The sequence below is a fragment of the Dinoponera quadriceps genome, unplaced genomic scaffold, assembly GCF_001313825.1.
Source record: "Dinoponera quadriceps isolate SergipeBrazil2010 unplaced genomic scaffold, ASM131382v1 scaffold1395, whole genome shotgun sequence".
NCBI classification, from domain to species: Eukaryota; Metazoa; Arthropoda; class Insecta; order Hymenoptera; family Formicidae; genus Dinoponera; species Dinoponera quadriceps.
Genome location: NW_014556488.1, coordinates 558220 through 580212, shown reverse-complemented (window position 1 = coordinate 580212; position 21993 = coordinate 558220). Strand labels below are relative to the sequence as shown.

At 46.1% G+C, this 21993-nt stretch overlaps 1 protein-coding gene and 1 non-coding gene across 3 annotated transcripts; one reads left to right on the top strand and one right to left on the bottom strand.

The window, feature by feature from the left end:
• Positions 1–103: 103 nt before the first annotated feature.
• Positions 104–21752, bottom strand: LOC106747788 (putative fatty acyl-CoA reductase CG5065). 2 transcript variants are annotated; one of them, XM_014625688.1, is made up of 9 exons: positions 21544–21752; positions 7058–7387; positions 5847–6095; positions 5578–5723; positions 5359–5468; positions 4921–5116; positions 4334–4585; positions 3900–4157; positions 104–3295 (listed from the first exon to the last, which is right to left on the bottom strand). In XM_014625688.1, the coding sequence occupies exons 2-9, from the start codon at positions 7364–7366 to the stop codon at positions 3190–3192; spliced, it is 1626 nt and encodes a 541-aa protein (XP_014481174.1). In that variant the 5' UTR covers positions 7367–7387; positions 21544–21752; the 3' UTR covers positions 104–3189. The 2 variants fall into 2 exon arrangements, with proteins under 2 accessions (XP_014481174.1, XP_014481176.1); XM_014625690.1 differs by lacking the exon at positions 21544–21752 and adding an exon at positions 14267–14342.
• Positions 875–948, top strand: Trnai-aau. The gene has a single exon. It is a non-coding gene; the product is annotated as a tRNA-Ile (tRNA).
• Positions 21753–21993: the final 241 nt, after the last annotated feature.

Here is a 21993-nt window from a genome sequence, read left to right as displayed (position 1 = left end):
AAGAATCTAATTGGGCTTTGTTTAAATAAGATAATAATGACTAAGTGATAATTGAGTTTTATGAAAGTACACACATGCTATGAGGTTTTTATCATTTATTTTATTTCTCATGTTGATTACGTTCTAATCATATTTCATAATAAATCTAATCGATGTAATTAAATTTATGATCGAATGTAAAACAATTTAACGCGCGTCAACGACGTGATGTCTTAAATTTTGTCACCGACGAACGGTCGCGTCAGCGTTATTCGATGATTTTCCTTTGATGTGAGCGCATTTGTGACACACATAAAAACTTAGCCTCGGCTGCGCGGTGCTTGCTTGTTAACATGTTCATTAGCATTTTCTCAACCACGATTTATCCGTTGTTTATTTATATAAGACTACAATATCACTCCCGCGACACACACACACACACACACACGTACTCATATACACACATACACACACATACACACACAACAATATATTTATTTTACAAAACCTTAAATGAACATGTCGTAACAAAAATGTAAAAGATAAAGTACATCTGTAACAATAACGATACCTCCGTTCGCGTGTTCGCCGCACATAATTCTCTTATCCGCTTATGTGTTTACCAAGATTATCTTTTCAAGTCAGAAATTGGGTGAAAAGAAAAGAGAAAAGGACGTCAACGCGACGCAAAACGCGCGTGAACGGCAATGAGGCAAGTGCGAGAGACACGATTCTGTTCGTTTTGCATCTTGCGTCACGTTATATCTGTCGAACGTAAGCGGATAAAGATGCTCTTGCGAGCGATAATTATTCTGTTTACCGTCACATCCATTGACATTCTCGTTAACTGGATCGCAAGGGTTAAAGAAAATTAACAGATCGTTTGATAACATGTGGCCCATTAGCTCAGTTGGTTAGAGCGTCGTGCTAATAACGCGAAGGTCGCGGGTTCGATCCCCTCATGGGCCAACGCTAATTTTTTTTTTTCTCAGTTTCGAATGACAATGCGATTACGACGTTTGCGGTCTTTGCTTTTCGTTTTTCGAAACGCGAATTTTAGAGTGCGCGAGTTTAGGAAAGGCGGGAATATATGGGGCACCCAGTTGCGATTCTCGCTCACAGAGTTACGTATACGCTGAATTACGTAACTTCACGTGCATTCCAGCGTATAAATAAAAGATTGCCCCATCTCTGTCACGTTTGTGAAGTGTGCACTTTTGCGATGGCAAACAAGGTCGGGGGATAATGAATACCTTGACCGCAGCGAATTTTCGGTTCACCTTATATTCCCACTCTCCTGTCCGGCGCCACTTTTTTCACTGTCGAATCGACACGAAGTCTTCTGGCAATATTAAATCTCCCATCGCGATACTTTTTTTTTTAATTACAACATACATGACTTATTTATAATACAAATATATATAAAAGGGAGAAATACCGACGCGAGTCTACGGTTCTCCGAAAAATCTACGTCTAACCGGTCCGTCAACGTTCGTCCGCGGCGAGCGAATAAATGCTTACACATAATCATTGCATTTCGATTCATCACGCATCACCGTACATATACCCGTACATCGTCATATAAGAGGCTATGACGTACTCTGTTTAGTTCTGTGTGTATGTGTGTTTGTGTGTGTGTGGGTGTGTGTTACGTACATGTCACGTGTGTCACACACTTGATATATACGTATGTATGTATGTGTGTGTGCAACCGTCAACCGTCAAGATATGTGCTTTCTCTCAGTATTTGAGAGCCCTTTGGCTTTTTTCGCTCGCGTTACGTATGTGTGCTTAACAGCTAACGGTAAAAAGTACAAGATGCGATTATTAAATATAAATTAAGAATACCCTCTCTTTTTCTCTCTCTCGTTTGTTCTTCGTTGTTCCTTTCTCTCTCTCTCTCTCTCTGCCTTTTTACTCGCGGGATAACGCGCGCTTTAAAGCGCTTCCTTCCCCGCGAACCAGTCGTCGCGCGCACGCGAAATGCTGATTCGTAAAATAAGTTCGGTAACGACAGGCAAACATGATCGCGGGTTGCGTAAATTAATAGCTCGTTCATCGGCACTCACTTTCTCGCCTCACTCGCGGTGTAACCTGTTCCGAGAACTCTCTCGGATCACCCGGTCGCTTTTACTCCGCGATCTCTCGATGTCTTCTTCGAGGATTGAGATCGATATGGCTCGTCTATGGGTTGAAGATTCAATGTCACACGCGTGTGCCTCCTCGTGCCGATTTCGCGCCGAGGTAAGATTCGAGCAAACCGGGGAACGGTGGAGTACTTCCTTTTTCTCGTTTTCCCTCTCGTCATCCCCACATTTCGCACTCTCGGAGTCTCGAGCTGTTTGATCTCCGATGTTCCGATTCAATCCACGATTGCTCCTCGCTTCACTTTCCGCATCTCGAGAGCCCGTTCCCGCGGCTTTTTTGCTTCTCGCACGTTTCTATCGGCTTCCACCTTCCGCATCTTTTTTCCTCTCTTTTGGTGTTGGATAATCCAGGGTAAGAGAAACGCATTCCTCGCGAGAGCGCGAAATCTCGGATCGACCCAAAAGCAACCGTTATGAAACGTAAACGCTCTGTTGATCCTGCGACTAACTTATGCACTAAATTGCAGCACAATACCGACGACATTTCACATATGCACAGCTAATCAAACTCTTTTCTTTTTATTTTTGCTTTCTCCGTTTCTTTCTCTCTCTCTCTCTCTCTAACCCTCGTCTCTCAAAAAAGTCTTACGATATCTACTTTGGAAATAAGGTAACGTGTGGTTCTCACTCACAGTTCACTCGCGAGAACTGAACTCGGAGCTAAGAACAATGCGATCGAATTGCCGCGCGTTGCTGTTGTCGCTCAGATACTGTTCACACGTCACATTTCGCATCCTGTCCGTTCGGTGTATAATTGAAAAAAAAAAGAAAACGGAAGCGTGTAATATCTTCAGGTGCCACGTGCACAAAGCATCCGGCTAAATCCTACAGGCGCAAAGTTACGAGAGACGGCTGAGACCCGTCTAGAATTCGCTCTACCGTTCTTCCCTCGTCGCCGCGGTTCCCGCGTTGTCCGACTCCATCGAGAATCCACGCTCGCCTCTGCTCATCCCCGTACAACTCGAAGAAGATTATCCTCCACCGATTATTCTCGCGTTGCCCAGGACGACGTGCTCGATCCCGGACCCTATCTACCTTACTCCTTTCCCCCCGCCCGTTCCTGTCACACGTAATTCAAGTACACGAAGAACGGCGACACGGCCGCCCACGACAACTTGATCACGAGGCAGGCCACTATGACTTTTAGCACCTGATGGGTCCAGAATAATCTGCAACATAAATCACCCCGTTCTATAAATAATGCAAAGTACTAATTGGCTTTCAGCCTAGGTGTCACGTCAAAAATAATAAGATGTAAAACGTTTTTTCAAGTAGGAAACGTTTCCTCCGATAAAAGAAAAAAAACGAACACGTCACATCTCTTTTACATAATCTCGCTTGTTTTTTATCCCTGAAAGGCGTTAAAAGATGTTCGGCTAAGCAATAAAGAAGTATCATGAGAAAAATATCCGACTCGACTTCTAAGAAGTTCTAAAGAGAGAAGTTCGTCACGCTTGACGTAGGAATATCGCAGTAAAAACGAATGAATGTTCTCGAGATGTGACACGTATAGAAGCTTTTGTTTTGCGCGTCATTGTCGAATCGCACGCGCAGAGATCGCAAACAAGCCGAAAATTTTCACGGACGACTGTATACGGTCAGTCATAAGGCGGCATTTCTTTTTCGATGAGTTTCGCACCTCGTATCCAATAGGAAAACGTATTTCCTGAGATTGGCTGAAAAAACGTATTCTCTTGTTGGACACGGGGTGCGTTCCGAACCTTATAAAAAAAAGTGTTTCCTAATCACATACTCAACTTTTAAGCCACGTACCTTTGCCACTTGGCGCGCGCCTGCGGCAGCGTGTCCAAGGGATCCTTGATCAGGTACACGCGGATCCCCTGGATGTACGTCTCGAAGTACAAGTTCCAGTCGACGTCCTGTATGTCGCAGTAGAACTTATCGCGATCCTTGGGCGAGAGCTTGCCTATCATCGCGCGCAGCCGGTCATTCGTGAACGTCCACTCTTGCGTGCAGAAATATTTGAGCACGTCCATAAACTTGTGTATCTTCTTGTAAACCTTGAGTAACCTTCGACAGACAATACAAGAAAAATATTGCTCGAGCGAGATGCAAAGAGAGGCTTCGAGACGTACTGGAAGAAACACATCTGCTGATCTATTTTGCCGGTATTCATAGTCAGATCTTATATTTACGACCGTCTTATAAGTTTATCTTCGGACATTTTATACATCAAACGCTCCTACCTGGGTTGTCTGCCCATGCAAAAGGTAGCGGTGTCGACCAACAGAGCTGGCAGCAGATGCATGAAGTACACGAAGAACAGATGGATTATTCTGTATTTGTTGTTCCGGAAACTGTAATACCAGATCGCCCGGTTGGAGGGGATATCAAGACCGTACTTAGCTGACAGCTCCTTCAGCTGATCGTAAGTGATCGGGTTGTCGCTCGACACGTAATTGTATATCGGAACTTCACCGCTCGTCTTGTTGTTCTGCCTGAAAGCACATCACGTTTTCGCGTTTCTTCACGACGCGCTTCTTTCGCAGGAGGAGAGAGAATCAATATTCTTCCGACCTAGCGTTATCCTTCGCTCTAAGAGGCATACTTTCTCTTCCGTGAGACTCGAGTTTTCGTGAGGAATAGGTGCTATAAATAGCGGACGCGAATTAATTTTGCAATCAATGTGTCACCGGGATTCGCGGACTGACACGCTTTCGGGAGCCGAAGCTTTCTTAACGGCGCGGCTGACGTTTGATCTTCGAGTGTACGACGGGTCGCACAGGGGGGGGGGNNNNGGGGGGGGGGGGGGGATTGCCGCGTGAAAAGGTACCTGTGAACGTTCGCCGTGTCCCACGCAGACAAGATTAACGCGTTCACCGTTAAATCGGCGGGCACGACATTTGCGTGCACCGAGCCGTCGCAATGGATCGACCGCAGCAATCCGGTACCGGCGCCGGCGGCCACCCCCGTCGGCCCGTACATGTTGTCGATCCAACCCCGAACCGGTTCCCGGTACGTGGAGATTACTGTAAACGGTAAGACGGTCGAGTTAAGGATGGTCTTTCGAGCCGCTCGGACGTCGGCTGCGTTGTTTCGAAATTTCCTTCCCACCGTAAACTACATTCGTACTGAAAACGAAGCCGGGGAACGCGTCGTAGAGTTATCAATTACTGATACGTGCGATTTTCCATCTTTGTCCGATCGGTGCCGATTTGAGTAAAGTGTACATTATGTCATTCGTATTGTTAATAAGAGAATGTGTTCGCACCGATAGCAGGACGAAAAATGCCGACCGGCAAGTCGTCGGCGTGCTTCTTGATCGCATGCTCGGCTATGGCTTTCGTGTAGGCGTAGGTGTTCGGCCATTTCCCTAATAATCTGAAAGGGCGAGGAGGAGAGAACAAGGTGAGACTACCACCGATTCCACTTTCGCGCTCTGAAAAAGAAAACATTCGGGTGACGAATGAAGGATGCTACTCTCACGTACTGCGGGGTGATGTCTTCGACCAACTTGTCCTCCATGCATTCCATCACCGCGATCAACTTGTCCGAGTCGATCGGCGGATCGTAAAACTTCTCCTCGATCACGCTTTGCGGGCAGTTCGCGTATGCGGTCGACACGTGCACGAACGACTGCGAACATTGGAACAATCGCGATGGTTTCGTTGTTTCTCGATTCTCCTCGTCGTTTGATCACGTGATTCGTTTAATTGCGATTGATTAAATTCGAGTCAAGCGCTTGTCTCGCTTCGGTACCTTCAAATTCGTGATCTCCTTGCAGAGACACAAAATGTCCCTGGCGCTCCTCACGTTAATGGCCATCGCTAGTTTCAGTTTCTCGTCGAATCTGACCGTGGCCGCCACGTGGAAGACGATCGAGATCTCCCGGATGAGGATGTCCCGATCCTGCGAGGATATACCGAGATTCGGTTGACTACAGTCACCCGGGATCGCGACGATCTGATGTCGGAACTTCGGCTGCTCGTCCTTCAGCTTTAAAAACAGCTACGCAAATTGAGACGGTAATTAAGACACGCTCAGACTAATTAGCACAAATTCGTTACAATGTTAATTACGTCGTTTATTTTCGTTATTTACGCTTGTTACGATAAGTTACGAAAAGCATCGATTTTATAGGAAAAGTTTTGTTGGTTCAAATCTATGACGAACTTGACTACACGTCGATAACGTAGAAGCGATCTTCAGAATGTTATAATAATAATAATCTTTACTTGCGGGGAAAATCGTTAGTAGAAAACTTTTAGAATACATAAGACATAGAAGACGAACACTAGTCGATGATTGATCACAGAATATTCAAATGAAATGAAAATTACGTTATGTTACATCAGCACTGATTTCATCACGCTACTCTTTTTGCGTCTCTCATACGTATGTAAATGTAAGCGCAGTATTAATGCGAATACAATGAATACACGCCACTTCATATTACCGTATCTAAATATAAGCAAAATCCTCACCAATTCGCGAATACATGCAGTCTAACACAGGCAGTCCCAGCCATAAATATATGTCAAAGCGCGACAAAATGTTTACTCCTTTATGACTTTTTAAACGTTATGTAAGTTTCTCTGGCTGTAACGTCAAAGATATGCTCATAAATCTTATTTATAAATATTTAACAGAGATTTATCGAGCTCCGTGTTGCATTAAACTATTATCTTTCTCCGAGTGTTATCACGGATCAACTACCTATCAATCAATCCCGAACGCGAGCACGTGAGATGAGAGAGAAATGACGATCGAATCCTCCGGGAGAAGTAATCGCCGATGAAACAAACGAAAGGCCCCGATGGCTTAACAGTTCATCGCTCACGTGTCTCGCATGATGCGCGTATTACGAATAGCACCTCGCGGCATACGTAATGACCCGTGTCAGTGAAAGCGTTAAGGCTCCCTCGCCGGTTTGATTTGTCGTTTCCATTCCGCGGTCTCTCGGAACTCACCGGGTCGTCGAAGATCTCCTCGGTGCGCTGGTGCACGTCCTTGCCCTTCTTCGGGCGCACCAGGAGGTAGATGGACGCGATGCCGGAGCAGGTCCTCAGCAGCTTCTCGATCATCAGCTTGCCCATGAAGCCGGTACCGCCGGTGATGAAGACGCTTTGGCCATTGTAGAACTCCTGCACCGCCGACAGCTTCTCGTCGGCCGGCGAGTCCCTCAGCGAGCACTCGGTCGGCGATTCCGGTATGCAGTCCGACTCGGCGGCGACGGCCACCTCTTGGCCGTCGACTCGGTCCAACAGCACCTCCACCATTTCTCCTCCGGGTCGGTTCACCTGCAACCGTTCGCGCCCTTCATTCCGCGCTCAATTCGCATTCCTCCCGCTCACTTGCGATTCCGCTTATCCGTCCGTCCGTCTGTCCGTCTGACGCGCGTTATCACGAGGCCCGCATCGAATTTAAAAAGGTGACTCTTCCTTTTGCGAGTCGCGGTCGGGGCGACTTGCCGTCGTTGGCCTATCACTCATTATTATATATCGCTCCTACGTGCCCGCGAGGAGATTCGTAAACGCGAGCGAGCCGATTACTTAAAACCATTAACGTGACCATTCGGTATCGGTGCAACGCGATTATACTTCGCGCCATTCGGACACGTATCTCGCTCTTTCCTCCGCACCCGAGTCAAACTACCCGACCGGGAGATGAAACATCGTGTCATACAATGCGCCATACAATGTGCAGCCGCGTCCGATCGTTATCGTGATCTCTCTGCGTGACGCCATGCACGTCAGCGCGACCGTTCTGCTTTTCTCGCTCCCCCCAGATATCGAAATCGTCCGCGATACCCCTCTCTTTTTTTCTCTCTGGTTTTGGCATAAAAAAGAAGAGAAAGAAAGTTGGAGGACGTTTTACCCTCCCAATTAGTGACAGTTAGCATAGAATCGTGACGTAATCCCTGCAAATACGTGCGTCTCCCACATTTTTTGCAAAGAATTTTCGATGAGGAACTAACGCCGGGGGGGGGGGGGAAGAGCGTTCAAACGTAGTTCCTCGTACGGAACGAATTCATTTGACCGTAACTTATCGGCCGAGATAATGGTGGTGATTCTTTTCTCAAGGTGCGATCACGTATTCCGGAATGCGCGCGGACTTCTTCCTCCTCTTTTTTTTCCCCGTAGCTTCGGCGAGGCGTTCGTTCCGAGACAAGGATACACGCACGGACGTTATTTCTTGTTTACTTTGCTGATACCGCGAGCCCATGCGAATGTCGAGTTGGCGCGAGGAGATCTTCCGAGGAGATGACGAGCGCGCGAGTTCGGGAGAAATCTCGTTCCCCGTTTCGAATCGATCCCGCGAAAAGCGCTCGTTAATCATTCGGTCGGTTCTTCATAGCTGCGCTGCTGATCTGTTGCGGCAAGTTAGAGCGAGGCAAGTATATTTAGTCTCGACTTATTGCACCAATTCGGCAGTGCAGCTATGAAGAACACAGCGTTACCGACTTGAGCTTGATGAATTCGCTCGATGACTCGCTCGGCCAACTTTGTGCAATGCGACGTGCGTTCTTCGAACGAACGCACACCATCTTTGACTGGTTAACACAAGCGGCACAAATATTCCCCGTATTTGCGCGCGCGCGCGTGTGTGCGCGTTCATAAATGAGCGGTGTCCTTGCTGCGAAAGAAACAGCGACACCGTTCTTGCAGCGCGCGACAGCCGGGTGGAGTCTTCCGTCTCCGAGACGAAAAATCTCGCGGCATGCGCGCGTATGAAGAAAAGCAAATATCCTCCCGGCGAAGGCTGGCCCGTTTCCACGAAGACGTACATCCCGTCCTCTCATTAATGACAACGTGTTCACGCTAACGTCACTATGTACATTGTATGCCCTCTGTTCTACCAGAGAAACGATGTTTGCTTATCGCGTCGTCTCTCTTTCTCGAGAGAGAGAGAGAGAGAATTCCGCCGACGATCCGTGCGTGATCAGCCGCCGATTGAATATGCACACGCTGCACCCGATGAAGCTGTCTCTCGTTGTTGGATTAGCGAGCGCGTGCGCGACGAGGATGCTGGTTACGCATGAGAAATTAACAACACGCGCGAAACGCGATGACGCCATTTTTCCAGTGTGTCGCGTGCGAACAAAAGTTGTTCCGCACGCGTTCTCGCTGGGAAAAAAAAGAGAGAGAGAGAGGCACGGGCTCCCAGGGTGACACCCGGGAAAATCTTGATGCGCGCATGCATGGGCGGACACCATCAATCTCCCGTCAGGTCGCGGCACTTTGGAGCGACTCTCGGGTTTTGTTTTCGCGATGTACCCATCCACATAGCCGGCAGCGTCCCCCCGTGAATAATGCATACAACCGAAGCGCGTGAAGGAGTTGCCGCGGTGTCGTCGGTCGCTTGAAAAAGTCTGGCGTCCGGAGGAAGAAGGCAAAAATTGGCGCACGGAGGGAATAAACGGCGTTTTTTCGCCGCTGGGCGATGTCGATACAATCGTATCCTCACGGAATCACGGAACGACCGTCGAGATTCTCCCGGCAGAAATTCAATCTTCCGAGTGTCCAGCTAAGAGGCAAACAATTTGTGTCTAACGTCGACCGCTGGCCAACAATGCAACGCGATAACGTAACTGTTAATTATTTTTTGTGTTGTGTGTGAAATTTCCTGCGTCGTGTTTAGGGAATCGGAGAACGTTAACGGAGCCTTCGATAAACGCCGATGCTGCATCTCATACCGCGAATTCGACACATCCACCGACACGATTCGACCGTTGCGTAATCGTCCGAGCAAAGAAGCGCAAAGTGCGCGAGTCACACCGGCGTAATCTTGTCCGAGATGACACGTGACGGCGCGGTCACAGGTGCGAGAAGTTGCGCGTCATAAATCACACGGTGGATTTTTCTCAAAGGCGAGAAATCGCGCGGATCGCTCGTCCGCCGAGCCGGATCGTGCGGAAAAATACAGTTCTACAAAATTCTCTCGCCGGCGTGCCCTCCGTCCGCGCCACGGGGTGCTTTCACTTTTTTGCCTTTTGATACGACGGTAATAGTGACATAACGGTAGCAAGAGCGCGCGGATTGTGCAATGAGGATTCGAGAATGTGTGTCGAACGTCTCTAAATAAATCTACGACGTCGAAATCCCCACGCTGTCCGTGATTGTTTATTCATGAATCGGTATCTAACGCGAGATATTAAGGGCCACTTTCGCAACCTCCGGTTAGCGTAACCGATCGGTTAGGTGTCAAACCGTGATTTGTTATTTCTGGTCGATTCGTTTTAACGACAGATGCAACATTGGCCAGTTTACAGTGGAACAATTGGCGGGTTGACCGGAGGTTACAAAATCAGCTCTAAAACGCTTCGTTATGGACGAGGCGAATTCAGTCGGATCCCGTCGGCCCGGTGATTATCATAAAATTAACATCTACAAATGTACCTGCTCGTCCACTTATTTACAAGTCGGAGATTGGGATTCAACAAAGAGCTCGGATTTCCCAACATGTTGAACGAATCGCTGATAAAGCGATTATCCAATGGCGCGCGGAATGTCCCGTTCGCTGATGAACGAAATTCTTCGCGCGAGATATTGGAAAGCGTTCCTTCGTGTACGAGTGAGAAATCGCGGCGGGCTATTAGAATGGGGATATAAATAGCGAGGGGCACAAAAATTTATCATCGACGACTCGCTGAATATTCATGTTTCGAGCACGCAGCCACGACGACGACGAATCGCCTCTGTGACACTTTTGAGGACCGTGACGCTGCGGATCGGCGAATATCTCGCGGCGAATTATTCATAAGAAATACGGAATACATCCCGATCAAGGTACATCCGGTGTGTCCGACTAGTAATTAATTATAATAAGCGAGCAAAGTAGGTAAGCCCGGGCGAGTCGCATCGGCGCCAGAAGCCGACGGCCGAGTGAAAGTCGATCGTGAACTTCGGCACTTCTTTCTACGGAATAAAAGTATGGACGGGTGTCTTTAACGTGTCGGCTCGCATAGGTGTAATGACGAAATGAAAAGAAAGCTCCGCGGCACGGACCGGCACGAACGAGCGAAGAAACGCTCGAGATAGGCGCGCGCGCGTGCTCTGAGCGCGTACAAGCGATTCACCGCTTGATCTTTCTTTCTCCTTCGCTTTTCGTCTACTTATATATTTCTTGGATTTTATCACATCGAGGCAAAAGCGAGAAATATTTTCGGCTCCGATAATAATAAAATCGACCGGTAGGAATGAAAATCTCATAGATTAGTATTAGTATTGAAATGAGGAAAAAAAACTGAACCCTAAGCTCTGAGGGAAAAGCAGTTGGACTGACAAAATTGGCAGTCGATTCAGAAAAATATTGCGTCCATCGCACGAATTGACGCGTTGACGCAACAATATCTTACGTTAATACAGTTGCTGACTAAGTCGCAATCGTTGAATAACTCATTACGGCAACTGTAAGATTTGTCTGATGGATAAAACGTCGCGTTTGAACAAATTGTATTTGTTTCAGCGGAATTTCGTTGATCGTACCATTTTTTTTCTCAATGTAGCACGCCACTTTCCGGTCCAGCGGGCCGTTGAATATTTTTTTCATTTTTTAGTTTTCACATGACGTAATTCGTTTTTTTTTTTTTTTTCTTAAACTATCAGATGTTCGCTACAACGAACGTACCTTGCCTTTTCTTAAGTCGCACTTGCAAAACCATCGGGAATTTGTTTTCGGAAACACTCTTTTGCTTGTAATAATTAGTCTACTTTTTAAACCCGAGTAATTTTCTTGACATGATATCGTAAACAACTTATTCAGACTCTGTGCCTCCAGTTTCTGCATTAGAAGTTGAAAAATATTGATCAGAATGAAAATGACAAAGCGACAAAGTCGAACGGTCCTCACGGGTCTCAGAATGCGGTAAGTTTAAGACTCGAAAACAAGTGAGATATCATCTAACAAGTGTAATACCATCGGGTTTTTATTAGTCCATAGATCATTTAAACGGTCGCAAGCTATCATTAAAAGCGTCAAAGTGGCACGAAAACGTCGACTCGTTGCGGGAACGCGGTAATTGAAATTTTCGCCAGAAGCAAAATGATAAATATAATTGGATTACTTATCTCCCGAGCGAAGTAACTTTTCAGTGGCACAGTTTGCGACGTACCTACTATTTCCTTACTATTTATCGTTAATACTTTCATCGCGTGATGACATAACGCGGCGCGCGGACTCGCGCGGTCGATCGGGCCGGGGAGGAACGTTCGCATACGAAAGTTGCGCGCGTCTGCGTACGTCGCCATGACGAAAATTCGCACGCATCGTCGGCCGGTCGCCACGTCGCATCTGGAATGGAAAGAGCTTGGGCGCGCACAATTTCGACGGATAGGCGTCAAACGCGACTCCTTACTTTCTCCGGCTGGCCGACAACCGCGACCCTATCGGACCGCGGGAATCCGACCGCCGTTCTCGCGTCGTGTGTGCACCGCGAGAGTGCGTTCAATATCCTCGTTACCGCGAGATAACGTCGAGCTGCTAAGACGCGCTCGTATCGCGAATCTGGCGAAGCCGGAAGGATGGGTGCTCGCGTGCGAGGAAGGGCGCGTAACTGGTCGGCTTGAGTGAAAATCTAGTGGCTAGCTAGTACGGATTGAATTGAAGTTTCCAGCTCGTTGTTAGCTCGTTACTGTCTGTAGTTTTCATTAAAATGTAGGATCGGTTTTGCGATTCCCGTCCTTATTCTAATTACGATTTTTCGTCACGTAATTGTCATTCATTTCGTTCAACTATCAGCTAATTTATTTATCTAGTTGTTATTCAGCCGTCAAGAAAAGCGAGAGTTACATTACCGGCTAGTAGTTAGATGCGAATTTACTACCTTGTGGCTGGATGGACCACGAGGTTAAATCGCCACCAAGGTATCTACGCCTTCAAGTGCTATTCGAGATCTCGATGCCGCGTATAAGCAGGTGTCCCGTTCTGCGTCTCTTTCTTTTTACGTAAGGCCTCTCTCGTAAGCGCCCAGTTAGACGGCTCTATCGTGCGGCCGCTAAATGTCGAATCGACGGGAATACCGCACATTTCGATATCGACATACCTTGATAGTTCCTCGATGACTCGGCAGTTAATTAAACATGAGGGGATTAATGGGGCCCGAGGCTGCTACTTTGTGCCGGCAGAATTTTAATTTACGGAAATTTAATTAACGCAAAATTCTTTTCTATCAAAATAAACGGCATCCGGAAGTCGTATGGAAATTTGACGTCCATGGGATAATCCCGTCCGACGAAACCCGTTGTCCAAGAGCTAGTGAGGGAATCTGTGGTTACCGGCCACGGCGATGGTTCTGGGATATCCTTTTGCGCTTGGCAAGCGTTAGCCCTGGTCCACAATCTTGCTGTAATAAATTGACCAGTCACAATCGATTATTCTTTCCGCATTCGACTGGTCAATTTCTTACGATTTACGGCCTGAAGCAAGATTGGAGCAAGATTGGAGCAGGGTTTAACGCGTGTAATGATTCTATTTTGTCGAAAACAACCTCGTATGAATTGCTCGCGGAAACGTCTCTCTTTCTGTCTCTCTCTCTCTCTCTCTCTCTCTCTCTTGTGTTTTTTATTCGACAATATTACGCTCTTCTCTGTTGTCGTTGCTGGCAATTCGCTAAGAGTCGCTCATCCGGGATCGAATGCCTCTTTTAAAACAAGAAGATCAGGACATTTAATATATTGTATTTCCTCTCGTTTACGGAGGAAAGATATTGTCACGTCGATTCGTCAAGCCATTTTGATTTTTCGTATCGAAAACAAATTATACAAAATAACATCCGATAGGCGGAAGATCAGTTGGACGCTTTATTTCTTGTCGGAAATTGTCTGACGTAAACTAATACATTAATATATTCGTTCGGTGAAATAACCAATTAGTAATAACAAGGACGATGAATACATAACGCTCTGTGAAATGTTGAACCTCTTTATGGAGATCCATTCCGAAAAAGGAACAAACACGCAAATGCTCTCACGAACGCGCCGTACATACGGACGAGAGAAAGACAGTGGAAGAAAGAGAGGAGGCGGCGGAACCGAAACGGGCGGTTCGAGTGGTCATTAAGACGCATAACACGCGGTGCGAAGGTGTACCGCGAACAAAAGGAGAGGTTTTTCTTGCGCAAATATCGACCATCGCAAATATTAACATTCAATTTCCGAGAGACGCGCGACCCTACTCACCTCGTCCGAGCGCGTCCGAGATTCGTCGCGCGGTACCGATGACGACGTTCGCTTCTTCTCGCCGATCGGTCTAGCTCGCTTTCCAAGCGGAAAGAGGTCGTGCGAGAGTCGAGCGTCGATATATTTACACAGCGCGCTCGCTCGCTCTCGATGCGAGCGATCGAAGAGAAAGAGAAAAGAGGAGGAGCAATATGAAGAGAAGGAAGAACAAAAAATAAAGGACGGGAAGGATTGAGCTCCTCGTTCACCGTCTTCTTTTTGCTTCGCTGTCGAAAAATTTGGCCGGGTCTCGTGTGCCGGCTCCGATATTCGGCATACTTCCACATCATCGTCGTCATCGTCGTCGACTAGGCGTTGAGCTCATTACGAGCCAACGCGGAAGACTCGACAAGACAGCGGCGACGGCGGCAGCCGGGCGCAACATTACGCAAACGCCCGAGAAAGATTCCACTTGCACAACCGGCGCGCGTTATTACGCTCACGTAACTTTATAAGCGGCGTACGTCGCTTCGTCGTGTTACGCGCGATAATTAGCCGCGCGAGAAGCGCCGGGGGTTGCAACCGGGGGTGAGGCCGTGAATGGGAGACGAGTCGTGCAGCGGCCGTCGTGGACGGTCTTCTCGCCGAGGCTCCGAAGAGACACGGGCCGTTAGGTGAGACATTACGGAAAGCAAATTAAGGAATTTGCGGTAAAATCAGGAATTCTCTCCGGGGACCCCTTAACGCTTGAGAGTTAACAATTTGTTCGCGCACGTCTGCCGGGACGTGAAATTGCTTAGGTGAAAAAAACATCGATCGTTTGCGGTATTAATTGAGGGAATGATCGAGAGAATATACGCAAATTACGTCGTGAATTATTCAGAAACAAAGGTGTGAGAGAGAGAGAGAGAGAGAGAGCGGGAGGGAGACGCGTCTCGCGACGCTGCCAACGGTTATCGGTAATTCTTTTTTCCGGGAATCATAAGGATATTTAGATAGAGAGGACGAGACGGGAGACGGGGAGAGGGAGAAAAATGTTCGTTAATCACACGAAATTATAGGTAACTATAATTCCAGCCGACTTATTTGCATGATTAAATGACGCGTAACCACCCTCTGGCGCATGCTCGCAGTAGTAACGTTTCAATCGCACTGAGACATCATGCAGATTAGATTCTTATCTCGCGATCGTTCTTATCTCGGACAGGTATCAGCTATTCTTCAATTAGAAGGATTCTACGATGGATGTTAATAAGTTACAATGTCGGGACCGTAACTAATAGCATGTGTTACCATATACATAATCGTAATTGGACATTAAGTGCCTTTGACTGGCGGTGAGTCTCGGTTCTAACGCGGATTAACAGCTTATTAATAATAATGGTTAGAAATAACTGTGATTTATTGTTAGTACGACTACGAGACATAGGCGCGTATGTTCGTTAAAAATAATTGAATAGTTCCGTGTTCCGCATTACGACCTTGTTATACGACGTCCGTACGTAAGATTTTCGCAAATGGAGATACTTTTCATCAACATTGTTCCATATGTTTTTTCGCGCGAAGCGTACATTGCTCTTAACTTGCTGTCTATTCATACCTGCTGACGTGGATTTTATAGACTTCAACTTATGTCCATTCCGCATCGTCACGCTGTTTTATGTTGGAACATAATCAACGTGTGTCATCGGTCACATTTAACGAATAGAGTGCCTGTATTATCCTGTTTTTATAAATCCCTTCCCTCCCTTCCTCCCTCTACGTTTTTCTAACGCATTTATAATTGCCATTCGCGGAAGAGATTCGCATCTCGTGCGTTATCTTACTTTTCAGGATATTGTCAATTGTTCTTGCCAATTGCTTCCCGCAACCTCAAATTACCTCAAGTTAAGTCAGTCATCACAATAATTGATCTTTCCAGCCGCTAATGAAGGAATACACGTCGCGTCTTCGAGGTTTCGGCGTAAGAAACTGGTTCGGAATTTCTTACGAGATGAAAAGAGAGAGAGAGAGAGAGAGAGAGAGAACTTTTAATTCGGTCCAGCTAGTAAATATAGCGCTGACAAATTTACGGTAAAACAGAACGATTGCCGGATCCTCTTAACGGGCAGTTCCGCTCGAGTGGGAACCGGACGCTTTTAGAAATTGCGGCCTCCGAGACTCGCGAATCGCCTGCCGTCAAGGTTATAACGGAACATGCGGATGCTGCTGAGTGTTCATTGTAGCCCTAACGGTGCGTCCCATTTTTCTTCTTTGGGTTACCGTCACGAGCAACCCGAGCATTTCGTGCCGTCGTGAGCTGCTGGCCGGGCGACGCAAATAATTTAGACGTCGGGATCGACGTCGTCGTCGTCGTCGGTGACGTTCGCTTCCTCTCTCCGGGAAAGAGAGGAACAAAACCGTGTGTATTTAAGACGTTGGGAAAGTACGTGAAAGTGAAATCGCGTTAAAAATCATTGCGTGCTATCTCCTTGAACAACTATGTTTACTGTTACATCATTCGCGGAGCTGCGGAGGATATTCTCGAGGGGGCAGCTCGCGACGTTGGAAAAGCGTCGACTTAATATAGAGACGAGTTGAAGAATGCAGCGGCTCTCGTCAATGGGCGACTCGAGTGTCCTCCGCGATTGCCGAGAACGAGAACGATGACGTCACGAGGTGTTCCTGTGCCGGAATGGAGGTTGAGATGAACCTCGAAAAGAGTGGAGCGATGAGATCCCTTCCGCGAATGGGAGAGGGAAGGAAGGGGTTTATAAAAACAGGATAATACAGGCACTCCATTCGTTAAATGTGACCGATGACACATTACAACACAAAACAGCGCGACGATGCGGAATGGACATAAGTTGAAGTCTATAAAATCCAATCCACGTCAGCAGGTATGAATATTGGATGCACATGTAACGTGAAATCGGCTCTCGCGGTCGTGACCTCACTTCGAGAAAACTTGAAGGGATTTGATGCGTGAAACTTCACCGTGGTTTAGTGATCATACACGGATCGAGCCACGCATTGATCACGACCGATCGATAATAATATGAAATAGGAGCAGCTGATGTTGCTATCGCAGCTAAATTTATCAGTCGTTCGAATGCAGGCGCGAAAAATATTAGCTCAGCTATTTGCACAATAATACTGAAATCATATTCACCCTCCCGGCTAAAAATTGATTGCTTTTTTTCTTTTAATACAAGCTTTAGCTACCAAGGGCGTATATATATGCCTTGAGAAATTTGACGCTCATTTATGAAGGACGTATGTATATGTGCCCAGTAAATTTGGCCCGCAAAAATGTCTCTTATTACTGAAATGATATCTTTATGAATATTACGTTATATCTTTATGAATATTACGTATTTCGTAAACAGAAACAGTGAAACAGAAGTGGATATCACGTCATAAATAAGATACGTAAGTTCAGTGCATCAGTTTATTTGGTTTTTTGTGACGCACCGCAGCGATTGTCTTGCGACTATCGACCCGTATACAGCGGACACTTGTTATGTGTTCTTAAGTACCGCAGTTAAAAGATTAGCATTTAGAAGTACCGAAACGGTTGTTTCTATTTTTTAGATTAACACTCTATTATTCCTTGTGTAAAAGATTAGATTCTGAAACTTGATCCGACTTTTCATCAATCATTTCCTTTATTAAATTGATTGGTGAAAGGTCATAAAATTCAGAATTCTATCTTTTACACAAAGAATTTTACACAAGAGTATTAATCTAAAAATTAGAAACAGTCGGAAATAACCGTTCAGTAGTTTTTAAAGTGTTGGTGTATGCTGATTTTGCCTGAAATTTAACCACATACTTGATTTAATTCTATATTCGTAAATCTGAAAAACACATGCTTAAGCATCGAACAGTCTCGAACCCGTTGTGGATCGTGATTACCTGAGATAATGTACCACTTCGGCGATTCATATAAACGTGTTTCGTATTGTCTATATATGGCATAACTAGAGAGAAAGCACAGCTGGCCAACTTTAGCTACTCATGCTAATAATTTCAGCTAATAAGGTTGTACCTCGCAGCGCATGCATTTTACCTTTAATAGCCAACTTTCAGCAATGACAGCGAACTTCGGACTAGCTACTGAGATCTAGCTGCTATTACCTAAAGTCATTTCTCTGAACATGGATGTGTGTCCGATCGCTGTCGCAATGGCGACTTAACGCAAGAGATTCTAAAAATATACAGATCTAAAAATAAAATACGGAGGGAATTGCGACTGAAATATTTCCTTATGGAAATCGCCAAAGCTAGCTTCTTAGGGGGGAAAAAGGAAGAGAAGAGGATGTAGCCATGTAACCACGTAACTATAACCGGATTGTATTAGGCACATGATGTAAGCGCGCTTAGTCGTTCAAGTCGCGCGAAAATCCCACCAATTTCTTCCTCGAAAGACCGATGGTTCGCTATGCGGAAAAAGAAAAATATAAGAAAGAGGAATAGAGAAGAGGGGGGGGGGGGGGGGGAGAAGGAAAGGAAAAGCGTTCAAGAGAACAACGCCGGCGAGAATGAATGTATTCGTGTGGCCGATTACTTCCGACTGTGTGCGAAACGAAACACACCATCGTTGTAGTCATCGACTCTTCCCAAGATTAGCGCGCGGGATACTTTCTCCGCTCGTCTGTCCGTCGCTCTCGTCCTACGAATTCAGTTAATTTTTCCTACTTTTTTCCCCCTCTCGCGGCTGTGTTCGTTTTCTACTGCTGCTACGCGACGGAACGGCCCGCGTGTAAAGTGTTACAACCTGTTTTCTCGTGGGACAACCACGATACCCTGATGAAGTTCCTTTCTGATACTCGAAGATTCGTTGGAGCGTGAGACAGAATGAGCCGCTGGTTCCTTTTCAGGGATAGGATCGGTAGGCGAGGGGTCTCCATCTTTAATTTCATCCTTGACGAAACCACGCGTCTCGTTTTTTATAGAGTTCGTTTCCCTCTGTCCTCTCTATGAAAGTATATTGGAGTAATTTTTTTATTCCGATATACTCCGACGTATAATATTCGTTACAGATCATTGATGTAAAGGGAGAAAAAAAGGAAATAATGCATTCAAATTTATGCGAAATCGCTATTGCGTCATATTCCTGTGGGGCACAAAGGATGAAGGATCAATCTTTCTTACCGTCCGCAAGAGGAAAGATCGAGACAAGAATGACATGAAGCATAATTCATGTGCAGACGTGATTTCTCGTTTCCTGAAACTACCATTTCAGGAAGACATTTCATGCCTTTAAATGTTAGTTATCACTTTTTCCTCGCATATACATATTTTTTTACACAGATAACACAGATAGCTTAATCCATATTCTAAAATTTAATTATGATCCATAATGCGCTTACGAAAATGTCAAGGGCATATCGATTCTTGGACATTATTATTCGAATCGATCGTTGGTATTAACTCGCAACCTCTCATTTTTAATTCTCATAAAGGTGATAAAATTTGGTGGTCGACGCATAATCGGTAATGTACGACGTGTGTAAATTCGCATTTGGCGCGTATATAAATGTACGAATTTCCCACGATCGATGACGTACTTTAATTGCTAATAATTTTCAAACACCTTGAAATTACAGAATTTTTGACCTTTGAAATTCGTCCTTCGAAAATGTTAACGCAACTGCGAAAGAATTTGCATAATTTATACATATCTCGATAATTGAGAAATGTGTCTCGATCATTGACGAACGAGGAAGGTTCACGATTGTATCGACAGACGGATCGACAGACGGAGACGTGTGCGAATTTCTTCAAGTGGAGAAAACGGAAATAACAACTTCCTATTTGTTGCATCAAAAAGAGCCAAAATAGAAGACAATTGAAGACTTGACGTAGGACTAAACTTAATATAGAACTGTGATTTCGGGATCGTTTAAATAAAACCGGTTTCTCCGGAGTCTACGCTTAAAAATTACTATCGATGTAGATCATCGTAACACGTCTTACTAACCGTCGAAAAACGAGTGCTTCAGTACGTTAACCTTCGTTGAAAGCTACATTGAAGAATTTTATTGCCGCATGTGTGGAATGTGAAGGAAAAGGATTACTCTTTAACGGGAATCTTCCATCTATATACACATCCATAAATATAAATGTATATCTTTAAACCGGTATCATAGAACACCGGGGAGCAGCGAGAACTGGTTTGATAGTTTGGTGGTTCCGCTTAAACGAAAAGCGACATTGACCGTTGGCCCGAAGAAGACCGAACGAGAAGTGTGCGCGAGACGCATAGAAGATGCGACGACGATACGTGATTAAATTCTCACAGGAAGCGACAGAACGCAGATAGGCTATAAAAACGCGGGAAATTCGTGTCATCCGATCAATCGGTCGTCACCGATATCCGTGTAGACCAAATGTCTGTTCACAATAAGTTCGAACTAAAGATTCTCTACCGAAGCTCTCGCATTGTCGAATACTCCATACTGATTCACTTGAAAATTTGCAGTATGGAAAGGAAGGGAAGGTAAAGGGTGGTGTAAATAAAGAATAGGCGGGAGAATAGCTCGGCATTGCTCCATTTCTAATACCGGATCGAGCAAAAAGCCTGAACGAGACTTTGACGGATTTCAACGGAGCGCTCGCCATTCGGTCGATAAACGATCTGGATCTAACGTCACTTATAGAAACCGAGTACATTTTGCAACTGGTACGAGAAGAATAACCGAGTTTTTAGTGTTTCTGTAATTCGCTCGGATTTTCACTTGAAAAAGTTCATTAATGTTTCACTGAGTAATCGTGAACGTTTCCTTCCGCTTTCGCCCCGGCGAATCTCTGCTCGCGATTTCTAATTTTCGACCCTGTTTCATTTCGACAAAGATAAAATTCACGATCTTACACGGGGAAGGAAGATCGGTCGAATCAACGCAAGACAATGAACGAACCGCATTCGTTGAAGAAGAACTGGTTCTAAGAACCGGAAATACCGCTTCCCTCAAACACACGAACGTATTCGACTCGTTCACCGTCGCGTTGGTCCCGTTTATTTTCGTAATATAAATTAGCGCGATACACGCAGCGAATGAGATTTTTGAGAACATACTCTATTCAAACGAAAATTAACATTGATTATATCATTTTCACTTACACCGATGGCTTTTGGAGCCGACGGCGACGTGTCCAACCCCTACATCCGCGCCATGCGCGCGGAGAGGACAACGCTGTGACGACGAGCCGCCGATGACTACGACGGGAAAAACGCGTGTCGCGATTTCGCTGCAACAGGTGCTCGCGCGAACGTGTCTCGCATATCGATCCACCCACGTTAATTCCCCACTAACCTTATACAGTGCCGAGAGATAATCGACCAAAGGATTCCGCGACGATAGCGGGCAGACAGGCAGCCAAGACTGGCAAGATAGGTGATCTGGCTGCTAAGGCAGGCAGGCAGGCAGACGAGCAGGAGGCAGATGTGAACACCGGCAGGTAGATATGTAATAACTTTCTCCTCGCGCGTGGATCTATCGATCCTCTTTTCTGCCTCGTGGACTTGACGCGAGTAAAACAGCCCGAAATTGTCACTGACGTTGCGGCTGGTCTCACCTTTTCCACCTCTTCCGTCGTAACCCCTACCTGCGGCGGTGTCGTGTCCCTCTCCAGCTTTTTCCACCACCGCCAACATCCCCTCCCCCTCCCTCTTTCTTTTCAATATCTTCGCGCCACCGACCGAAGTTACCTTCCACTCTGTCCTTCCATCCGTCCCTCCTCAAGCCTCCCCGATAATACGATCC

Bases quoted from the DNA above. Each gene is read 5' to 3' on its own strand.
- LOC106747788 (XM_014625688.1), bottom strand. From the start codon at position 7,366: ATGGTGGAGGTGCTGTTGGACCGAGTCGACGGCCAAGAGGTGGCCGTC. The intron at 5,469-5,577 runs GTACGTGAGAGT...TCGCCCTTTCAG, and splicing joins GTCGAAGACATCACCCCGCA to ATTATTAGGGAAATGGCCGA. The intron at 5,117-5,358 runs GTGCGAACACAT...TACCGTTTACAG, and splicing joins CATTTTTCGTCCTGCTATCG to TAATCTCCACGTACCGGGAA.